The 12,017-nt window shown below is 37.3% G+C and overlaps 1 protein-coding gene across 8 annotated transcripts in view; it reads right to left on the reverse strand.

The window, feature by feature from the left end:
- Positions 1-12,017, reverse strand: part of kif21a (kinesin family member 21A) — a 43,617-nt gene that overhangs the window by 30,059 nt on the left and 1,541 nt on the right. For all 8 annotated transcript variants that reach the window (XM_017485036.3, XM_017485035.3, XM_017485038.3 and 5 more), the window contains exon 2: positions 3,233-3,455. In XM_017485036.3, the coding sequence (XP_017340525.1) occupies positions 3,233-3,455 (223 nt within the window). The remainder of the gene's footprint in view (positions 1-3,232; positions 3,456-12,017) is intronic.

A 12,017-nucleotide genomic window follows, 5' to 3' on the forward strand; every position in this document is an offset into this window, starting at 1 on the left:
AGGACTGATGTCAGGATGTGAAAGACCCAAACAGCTAAAATGCACGCACATTAGCTTTGATTAATGACACAACATGACATTCATTTAAATTATACAGTCTGTGATAAATAAATATATATAATTGTCTTCCCTTTTTTAAAAAAACCATTTAATGGAGCTCAGCTGTCCTGGCAATGAAAAGAGCCAAGGGAAGTGAGAATCCAAGTGGAGCGGGGGGGTTTGATATAAACTGGGTGACAGACAGAGCACTCTGTTTTTCTGGCAGGGATTATATATATATCTGTACGGAAGACTGTAAGGACTTTAACTTTGTCATGGAAACATTAACAATCAATAGCATTCTAAAGTGAATAACTTTAATAGCATTAGAAGGGAATGACTTACAGTCATAAAACCAACTGTAAAGTGTTCATCTAGGTGTCAGCTATACTCCCTTCGAATGCTATTGAAGTTAGAAATGTATATACCAATGTCGTATGTAACTTTAGAGACAGTCCCTTATTTTGCACATATCTGAGAATATCGAAAGTCCAACGTCAAGCCAACTTTCTGCAAGTCCGCTAGGTTCGTCTTCTCTAGTGGCTTGTCTGCACAATCCCACCACTACTCACACAACCACTAGAGTTTGGGGCCGGCCCAGAGTAACATGTTGCAATAATATCGGCAATCCATTGCTCTTCCTGTGAGACCCGGATGTGAAGACTTGAATTTTAAGACCTGAATTTTTGCAGTCTGAATTTGTGAGGTTGAAAAACAATGTGTTGAAATATTACCTGACGAATAATGAAGATGGTATTTTAACAACTGAATATTTTGGAGTTGTATTTTAGGAAGGTGAAAATGTGTGCATTGTATTTTGAATTTTCTCAAAAGCCATGATATTTATTCTTGGTTTATCACGGGCTCTGTCGCTCTCCGCAGTTCCAGGTTTCTCGGTTTTGACAACAGCTGATTTCCCAGATGTCAATGATGTCTGAGTTTAGAACTATCCAGATTAAAGCAGCCATCTAGATGACAAGTTTAAATTCTAAGCAACTGCAGTAAGAACAAGCTACAACCACTTGACCATCCTCAGCACACACGTGATATAGTAGCCGGCTCTTCTTCTTTCTGTTTACGGACGTGATGTAACCACACATGACATTTCCCAAAAAACCCGACCCGACAGGGCAAATTACAAATCATTAATATAAGCTTACCGTTGAGAATCGGGGTAAGGTAAGGAGACCGTTTTGAACACTGATTTTTTTATGTACTTGCTCAATAACTGATTTTTGTTCATTTTTAACCAAAAAAAGTTCAGTACTGCAGCTTTCTATGAAGCAAAAAAGGGAAAATACTAAACGATGTGATGTTCCAGGCTGTCAGGAAGCAAATGAAGCAAATACGATTTTTAGGATCTTAATTCTTTTTCCTGATATCTCTGATTTTAGTCTAGATTGCTCTTTGAAAGTTGTATAACACTGTGCAGAATTTTCCCCCCAAAAAAAAAAAAACACTTCAGAACTATATTGAACCTGAGAGCAAGTCAGTAACCTGTAAATAGTTTATTTCGTTGTAATGATTTCTCTGTTCATCACTATTTCATACAAACGTTGATTAGAAGACAGCTTTATCTGGTATATAACTGAATGGGTAATTGCTAGCTTTGTTAATTCCATACTCATCTCATCAATAACGTTAGTATTTACAGTACGTTTGACTATTTACTTTATGACAATTGATTATTCTTAACAGTTCTAAACTAGCTTAAGATGCTAAAGACTAGCACTGTCAGTATTAGCCTAGTTTCAGAGATACTAACTTACAGGGTTGTCTTGGACTGTAATTTGTAAACATTGAGTGTTGGAGGCTTATCGCAGGGACAGAGCGCATCACAATGCTAAACAGATGGCATTATTTATCTGCTGTTGTTGTGTAATTCCCCCTCTCTCAGTGCACACTGCAGCTCTCTGGCTATTATTTTGACATTGTTTATTTTCTCTTCATGGTCTTGCCTCCATTTTGTCATTGGTTCGTTTACCCATTGTTTCCATCTGTTTTAAGTCTTACCACCATCCCTCCCTGTAGGTTACAATTACTACATCTGACAAGCTGTCAAGCTGAGCATGTCAGTGTTTTCAGTGACAAGGCTAAAAGATTTCCCTTGTGAAATTCTAAATAATTTTTGAAGCAGTGAATGTATATGTATTGTTACTTTACTTTAAAGTAATAAAAGGATCAATTTAAGGGTTAGCATATATAATAGCATTTATAAAACTCTGCTGGTTCTTATTGAATATTTGCTATGCTAGCTAATATTTTGATTAGGCTGTGATGAGGCTGTGGTTCACCATTTTGCTATGATATTAACTGTTAAAAATCTGCCTCCAGTTTCCTAACTATTGTGGAACAACTACTTAATTTAATTCTTTGTTTAGCTAAATATAATATTACCTTACTTGAGTTAGCATTAACCAAGAAAGCCTATTTTATACATGTGGCTAGCTAGCTAATCATGTGTCTTCTCTCTATAATAGCTCTCCTTTATGGGTCCAGCAGATATTGGATGATGCATCTGTAAAGATTCGTTATGAGTATTTTTGGTAAATAAGCCACACAAATGTTGTAAGTGAATATGAAATACAAGAAAAGACTCCAGATCCACCATAACCCTTACCAGGATTGCTGAAGATGAATGAATAATAAAGGAATGAGTAGTACAAGTGTCCCAGACAACAAATAAATGTTGTTCATATTTAAAATTTTCATCTGGCCCACCACCACTGAATGATGAGGTTGATCGTACTGCTAGAACACACCTAAAACCTAAAAATAAACCTTAATGAAACCAAGACATCCTATAGACCATAACTTACCTTAACACCACCTTTAACCCAAAACTGAGATGCCACACATGCATTAAACATGGCTTGTAGGATTTAAGACATACTGTAAAAACTTTAAATGTGGCTGCTTAGAACTGGGTGACTTTTGGCCCACAATACAGTTGTCAGTGCCAAAACTGACACTTCTAGGCATAAATACAACTAAACTTGGTCTAAAAATGTCTGCTACCTAGGGCACAACATGGGCCGCTACAGTTTTTCATACATAAGTTAGCAGAGGTTTCTAAGTATGCTTGCCTGTTAGCATGTAAAGCTTCCATCCTTCACAACATGTGATATTTCTATAGTGTAAGATGAAGCAAATGCACAGTATGGAGTAAAAACACACACACACACACACACACCTGTCCATAGGCAAAGATAGTGGCATTATAACCCTCGAAGCAGCCTTCTATCAACTTCTCTGTGCAGTTAGCGTAGACAGTGTCCTGCTCGGTGTCCATGTCAAACACATGGTCGAATGTGAAGGCCTTGTCCTTTCCCAGAATCACTTGGGGTTCGCCAGGGGTCACAAATGTACAGATGTGACACCCCTCTATCTTCTCCCGTGCCAGCTGGGGACGGATCCTGATGGAAAAGGGGAGAACGACAAAGAAAGAAGGGGGAAATATAAATAAACTGTACTATAACTCTTTTGCATATGCATGTAGAAATAAGTCCCTTCCTGTTGGAGATGCTGAAACACCAAAAAGATGGTGATAATTGCTTCGATTTGAAGATGGCTAAAATTAACCATCTAATTAGCAGATCTCTTTGTGATAATGAAGTGTCTGGCACACACCCAAGCTCGCGCAAATGGCACTGGCTGAACTTTATTTTTAGTAAAGTCACTTAAAACAGTGAGGACGGCATAAGTAGTCAGTTGATTGAAGTGAACTGCTATTGTCCAAAATATGGTCAGGATTTTTTTTTTTTTTTGTGGCTATGGGAGCAAATTTCACTTTTCAATCCAAACAACAGCTTGTACTGTATCCTGGCCAAGTCATTAGTTTGAACTGTGCATGTGTGTGTGTGTGTGTGTGTGTGTGTGTGTGTGTGTGTGTGTGTGTGTGTGTGTGTGTGTGTGTGTGTGTGTCCACATCATAGTGACACAATCACACATGAAATTAAAACGACACCTTCATCATGCATGTTATCTTTCTGAGAAATTATAGATTATCCTTTCTCTCACTTCACAGTCCATTTATCACCTAGACATTATTTTATTCTGAGGTCCAAAACAATAGGGGGACAAGAGCGTTAGCTCTAATTTTTATATATAAATATATATATGTACATTTTGATTGAGTATTGGTGGAATTCTAATAGAGATTTCTTTTCATATTCTTCTTCCCATTCGAATGAGCCAAGCCAAACAATTAAGTTATGTTCAGTTTGCAAAACATTTGTGGTTAATGGGTGCCTGAAGGCCCAATGACATCCCAGATGATGAGGGATTTTTTTAGTGTTGCTCTGCAAGGCCTTTTATGCAGTCATTTTGACACAAACAAAGTCAAAATAACAAAATAACTAAATAACAAAATAATTAACCAAGGACACATTTTGTGTCAAGTCAAAATAACAAAAATTAACAATGTCCAATAGACTGTAGTGTATATTTATTATTGTGCATAAACACATCTATTCCTGGTGAATAATGGAACATTTTTGCAAGATTTCTCACTGGAGTATATACTGAGAGGAATGAGAGAAGTGCAGGATATGTGCAGTGTGTGTGTGTGTGTGTGTGTGTGTGTGTGTGCGCGCGCGCACACACGTGTGTGTGTGTGTGTGTGTATGGGGCACCTGACAACACGCTTTGGTGCTGTCTGTGTTTATAAGAGCTCTTTTGTGCAAGTAGGGCTGCAGAGGACAAAACACCGAGGGCAGCACAGAGCTGGCATTGTGTCTGTATGTGATACTGGATCTGGACACTGGAACAACCATGCACCGAACACTGGAAAGAAAAGATGGAGAGAGTCAAGGGTGGAAGGAGAGATGTAGGTGTGTGGTGGGTGGATAAGTTCTCAGAAGGGAAAAAAGACAACAAGGAGGTCTATAAAATCTGGCAGTCTGTTACAGTTTCAAATCAACCAACAAGTTCTGTTTTTCCTTTCACCTCCTATACATTTTAATTCCATATTTTGTTTTTAATTAAACTGCATTTTTGTGCATTTTATATTTACAGTACAACAACACTGAGTCTTTCTATAATGTCTAAATGTTTTTCGGTAGGGATTATTTTCTTAGAATTGTTTGAGTGAAAAATTTCAATTATTGTGTGTAGTGTTTATTTTATACAATAATTATTGCTTATAATTAGTATCAAAAATTATTAGGTAACAATAATGCTTTGTTTGTATACATACCTGCTATGCAACAGCCAGCAACATTCCAAATCCAGCTAAGACAGTTACCCCTAGTGCTTATGTGGCATACGTGTGTGTGTGTGTGTGTGTGTGTGAGAGAGAGAGAGAGAGAGATGGGCCTCTGCCAAGATCTGAAGCTTCGTGGCCAGCAGTGCTGTGCACATTCACTAGTACTTTAGGAACACTGATAAAGAGCCAAAACATAAATAACTGAAAAAGGATTAAACTGTGAACTACATCTATGAGTAGGTGTGTCCTGTGACCTGTACCATTACTGCAAGACCAATAATCAATAATCAAGGCCAGTCATGTGCAGAGTAATAATAACCTAATGCTGATCTATAGCAGAATAGCACACACTCTATTGATCAACACAATATGAACATATAATGGGACAGAGATAATCAAATCAAATAAAAATCAAAGATTAAGCCAATTTACAGGAACAGTGTGCAGGGCTCCCTTACCTACTATGCATCTGCAGCAGACAGGTCCCTACCTGTCATTCTTTTCCCTCTGCAGCTCCTCAACAGCTTGGCATAAATCATTCAAAACAGCCAGGCAAGTGGAGGAGCCTGTCCTATTATTCCTGCTGATCTACAATCACGCTACTAAATGCAGAGTTCAACTAAAAAAAAAAAACCCTGACCTGTCAATATCTTTGCCACAAAGAGTACGATTGAAAATAAATCACGTCCACTTTTGGGCTGTGTATAATGTGTGATGACATAATTGTAGAGTGACTGTACATCACACTCAGTTTAGCCTCAGCAGCCTCATTAGTGAGACTTTAATCCTACCTATAACATGGAAAAATATTCAAACCTATGCCACTACTGCATTAGGGTCTAAATCTTTACCTCTGATTACTCACAATTATCCCATTGTGTGCATGCGTGTGTGAGTGGGAGTTGCAATATTTTGAACTAAATACCATTAACAATTAAATTAACATTAACAAAGACTTTGTTGCCAGAAGTGCAATTCACATAGGAGTTCTGTATTTTAACTTTGAAGTATGCTGGAATTGGTGCAAAACTACACCAAAAGAGCAGTATTCTTTTTCAGTATCCCCCCAAAATGGTTAATTGTTTTTGTGAAATAATCCCCCCTTCAAATTATGTTACATTAGCCAGTTATAAGCCAGTCTATTTGACATTACTTAAGAATTTAAGACTGTCTGAGGCAAGTGTGTGATATTTTAGTATGTACCAGCCCAAGGTTAAACAGATTTTTCCACAAGAGATTGGTTTAATACCAGTGATGTTGAACTGGTCAGGGTAGAAGGAAGAGCAAAGTTTATTTCTATTCCTGGAAACATTTCATCCATAACTCTATGCGTGCATGGCTACTGACTACGAACTGGATAAAGGTGGTCCATAGAAAACACCTACATAATTTGTTTGTCACACCTATTCAATATTTAGCATCTAAAGGTTCCAATTTGGTGATATGAAATATCCTACTTTCACAGTATACTGTATTCCAAATACGTGTGTTACCATTTTATGCTATATAGGCCAGTACCTAGTGGATTAGAGGAGCTGCAGGGATTACAGCTATATGTACAAATTGACAGAGCAAAGACTGGATCTTTACTGATGCAGTCTAATGGCACATACACAGACTAAAGAAGCAAAGTCAAGGCTTAATTAAGTGAAGATCAATAGGTCATACAGGCCACTGGGCTCCCAGTGCAGGTCGCTGAAATCCATGGAACTCAGTCTGCCTAAATGCAGTATGGGATATATCGGGTGTAAACAGATACTGGGTCAACTCAAATGCACTGTGGAATACACGAGAATAAACAGAGAGTAGGTCAGACCGAAAATGGCCTGGGTAGCACTGGAGCAGCCTCAAATAGACTCCTTGTTCACTATTCCCTTAGCAGGCAATTCAAGCTTTCTTCTGTCCATGGTGGCTGGACTGGGAGTGCATGTGAGGGCAATCTGGCATCTGGAAATCAAGAGTTTCCAGGGCTGAATCTGAAGGACAAAGGCAGGTAGTGTGAAGATACGCACAACCCTGCAAAGAGCCTTGTAAGTTTTTGCAAAAAAAAAAAAAAGGAAAAGAAAAAGGGGTTGTTTCAAACCTAGACAGCAGTCTCTGGATTACTGCAAAAGTGAGCACAACTGTCTGAACAGAAGACAATTCAAAAGCAAGCATGAGGCTGAATGGCACATTCGACTAAAAGGGCAAGCATAGCCTCCAGGAAAGATCTTTGCATTCTTCAAGAAGGTTGTCTGAATATTTAAACTGATGAAAACAGCCATGTTTTGCCAACAATGGCACAATGCTCTGGTGTCTCCTGCACGATTGTTTGACTGGCAAAAATAGATCCTCCCTGAGGAGTGAGAAAGGGCAGCCATGTCTGCAGTCAAAAATCATTTCCCTCCAAATAAAAAAGGAAAGTGTGAGCAGAAAGCCTATTATTGTACAACAGAAGGTACAAATTATGAACCAAAAGTACTGTTATTACACAGCTGTAACAGAGAAAACTGCAGTTTGGAAGTAAGAGGTTAACATATAGCACCATTTTCCCTCTTAAACACAGAGACACACACCTCTCAAACAGTAAATTACCATATGTGGATGATAAATGCATGTCAAAGACACACCATCAAGAAAGCTCTAAACGGGCTTGGGTGGCTGGTCATGGTACTTTAAATTTATGTGTGTATTTAAGTGTAAAAATAACCAAATAGTGTGTTTTCTCCTTCCTGGTAGCATGCCAGGCCTATTCTTCATGCCTTCTTGCTTCCTAGGGTTAAAGGTCAAGAGTGGCATTTAGGTTCACCATGCCTTTAGTATGAAGAGTAGTATGAGGAGTAGGAAACCAGCAGTCAGGCACAGATGGACCAGGAGATGTGGACGTAGGGTAAAGTGAACCTACATTAACATTATATGGTTATAAAAAGTTATAAGCAGAGTGGATTTTCGACATTTCATTTTTAAACTAAGTATTAAACACTACAAAATGAGGTGCAAGTCATTTTTGAATATCAGAGTATACTGTATAAATTAATTATAAATGAACCTTAATTCATAATGTCAATAATACAAGAATCCATTAAGAAGTATGCTATCTGAAAACAATGACAAAAAACAGATCTAGTTTAGTTCTAAACAAACAATAGGTATGTTTCTCTATGAAAAAAAAACAGAGATTCAAAAACATCTCGTGTTCATCGTATTGTTCCTTAATTCAAATAAAATGAAACTTCACTCTGAAAGAAAGAAAGCACTAAAAACAGCATCAGTAGCTCAGCTTCTTTACTAAGTCATTAACTTCCTAAACATTCTGGAGTATAACCCTGACCTGGTGACAGAAGGCCTCTAATGTCTGTGTAAACATGACTTCCACAAGCCTGAAAAAACACAATGGATTCTGCGTATGACATCTGTAATGAGCTAGCAGTGGCAGGAACTGAGTGCCAGACTGAGTTTGAAGAAGAAAAAGAAAGTCATTATTTCTGCCTTTTTTCCCCCCTAAATATGTTATTTCAGATTTCCCCACTAAAACATTATAAGCCGTAGCAGAACATAAGCTAAGTCAGTCATACATTTTGTTGACAACAATGTCCATATTTTAGAATCATAATTTAAAGTTAAATTAATTAACTTTACAGCTTTAAATTAAATTATTGACATAGATCAAATAAGCAAAACTGTTAATCTGGGATTTTCAGACCCATTCCAGTGTAAGTCACATCAACATTTAAGCTCAATATATGTACATGGCTTTTAGCATAAATGAAAGCATTTAAATATACGGCAAAAACATTTTTACAGTAAGGAATTATATTATATCACATTATAAGTCTTCAATGATAACTAGCTAGCTAATATTATGCTACCAGTTATCTTGTAATTTACATTGTTCCCCAAAAGTGTGTGCTATTTGTGACGTACTTGCTCTTAACCCAGTTTATAAACCAAATAGAAAACAAAAGTTATTTTATTAAGAATTAAACAAGCAGTAACAGTATCTAATAGTATACAGTAATGCTAGTAACAATATATAGCTTCTAACAGATATGCTAGAAACGCACGTTAGAAGAGGCTAACTGCTAGCATCTAACTCCATGGAGAAAAGTTATTAGTACTCTTAAAGCTATTTATTCAAACAGGGCATACTTTAGACCTTTAAAATAAGAATTTAAAGAGTTTTAGAATTTAAACCAAGTCCTTCAAGTTTTTCAAGAGAACAAATTTACTAGCTCACTAGACACTAAGAAATAACTGCATGTTGATAATGGAAGTAAATGTGTATCATTATCTAAAGCTAATGTCTGCATACATTTTAACTTTGATCAAATGATTTCTCTGGTCTGAGCAAGATAGTTCTTATTCCGTAACAGCCAACTGCATGAATATGTACTGACAGTTTAGCTTTGTGATTATGGATTATGCGTAGTATTACTCGTGGGACGATAGCATGAGCTGAGAGTATGTGAACAGTGTGCTTTAGGTGTGTGACATGATCAATGCAACGGTTAAATATGGGTGGGGTGTGAATGGTGACAAGCAGGTATGTTTGGTGTGTGGCTGTGTAGGTGCAGTTTTAATATTGATAGTTTCCATTAGGTATGCCTTACCCACTTTACACATATATAATCACTTAATGTGATGAGAAAAGACAGACACAAGTTGATCAAACAACATGCATGAGAAGAACATTCGGTATAGAAAAAGGCATGAAATAAGCCAAAGTAACCAAACAGAGGCAAGTTTGGGTGTGGTAAACACATGGAGGCAACTATATAATTATTCCCAATCTATTCTGCATATAAATGCTACCTTTTAGGCATGTTGCAGTGGAGAATCACCCTCCAATCTGTGCCAAAACCTGGAATGAAACTGCACATGTGGTCAGAAGAGTCCACACTGACGTAGATTTTACACTCTTAAGGATGCAAATGAAAAAAGTGAGAGAGAGAGAGAGAGACAGAGAGAGGACAGAGAGAGAGACAGAGAGAGAGACAGAGAGAGAGACAGATGGTTTGAAGTCCACTGTAGCCTTTCAGTGGTTGGAGTTTATTTTGGGGTTTCTTCTGTTTAAATGCAGGCTTTTCAGTGACTAGAGAGAAGAATGTTCAAGAATGCAGTGCAATCTTTATATGAACATTTGATACTTTTTTTTTTTTTTTTGAGGTTAGCATTCCGGCATATGAACAATCTTGTACGTAGTGAACAATATTTATTGTAGTGCTATGACAGATATGAAAATCTGAAGGAATAACACCTTTACCTAAAATACCTCCATATTACATACAGTATGTATATTATATACGATATACATGTAGGTCAAAATAAATAAATAAAGACTGCATTAAAAATGATTGCTACATTCAGGGCTGGGCGATTTATTGAAATAATAATGATACTGTGATAAATGATTACACGATACACTTTTCTCGTTATTGTTATGGTGATTTTTTTAAATACATTTTTAAGAATTACAAGTGTAATAATAATTACAGATGAACTGAATGGATGTTATTGATTAAAATTTGTTTTTAAACTTAATCTTTTGTCTTTGTAGGCATTAAAGAAAAGTATTGTGAAACTCAGTTTAACATTTTTTTTTTTTATTTTACTACTGTTTTGCAGAGTTTGTTAGCTAAACTATATATCGCGATAAGCATCGCGTATCGTAGAACTGTCCTCGAGTGTCCTGATTATGATATTTTTGTAATATCCCCCAGCCATAGTTACATTCTTTGTAAGATCACCCTAAACACTGCATGCACACCATCCTAACATACTGATCTGTTTTGCTCTATGACAGATCAGAGTATGAGAGGAGACGTGGCCATTCCGCGAGCAGAGTTTGATCATGTGATCTATTTGCAACTGACGCTGCAGAGCCAAGGACATTTGTGCTGCCTCTGAGATGCTGACTCATTCACCAACTCTCAGCCAGGTCACTATGGAGATGGGTGCGCTGTCACACACACCTGTCCTCTGATTAGAAACACAAACCAAACTGACTTGCCTGAAAATGCTGAACTCACAGTAACCTGCCTCGATTGTGATTTTTCCATGATGCCGTCACCTAACATGGAGCCGGTTCAGCAAGTGCATCACTCCCTCAACATCACCCATGCTAAAGCACTTAATGAGACACTCCATAACACTAATTAACACTATATTCTGAGGCCTGGTGCATTACAAGACTTATTACATGGTTTTTTTTTATGTTTCCAGTGTGGGTAGAGACAGACCGACTGCAAGAGAGACAAAGGAAACTTATGATGTGCTACATGATATGTTGTTACTATTGTGATGAATTGTGTTATGACAGCTTTTCCAAGCGTATCATGGATACTGTCAGTAAAGCATGGAACAGAACACTACAAAAAAGAAACTTTAAAGCAAACCTGCATACTGACAAGGTCATAAAAAGTTTCTGTTCATACTACTAATCCGGAAAAATTTATAATCCCAATTCCCACCAAATCTCTGACCTCAAATATCATTGGTGAGGGTCTATTAGTCTTACGTAATTCACACACACTTGATGAATCATATCTAGCATGTGTTAGGAACTATAGAAAAAAACAGTGAAGCCATTCATTTTATAACTATCATTATACATCATTCAATTGTGCCACCCCTTAGTATGCTCCTACCCCAGCTTCTCCAATCCATGCCCAAAAACCTGGACATGCCACTGTCAATTTTTTTCTGGTGATATCTTTTGTTTAGTGGTTTAAGTGATTAAGCATAGCAGAAACAAAAGCCACACACAAAAACAATCATTAGGATCTAAATCTAA

The sequence above is a fragment of the Ictalurus punctatus genome, chromosome 14 (genome assembly GCF_001660625.3).
Source record: "Ictalurus punctatus breed USDA103 chromosome 14, Coco_2.0, whole genome shotgun sequence".
NCBI classification, from domain to species: domain Eukaryota; kingdom Metazoa; phylum Chordata; class Actinopteri; order Siluriformes; family Ictaluridae; genus Ictalurus; species Ictalurus punctatus.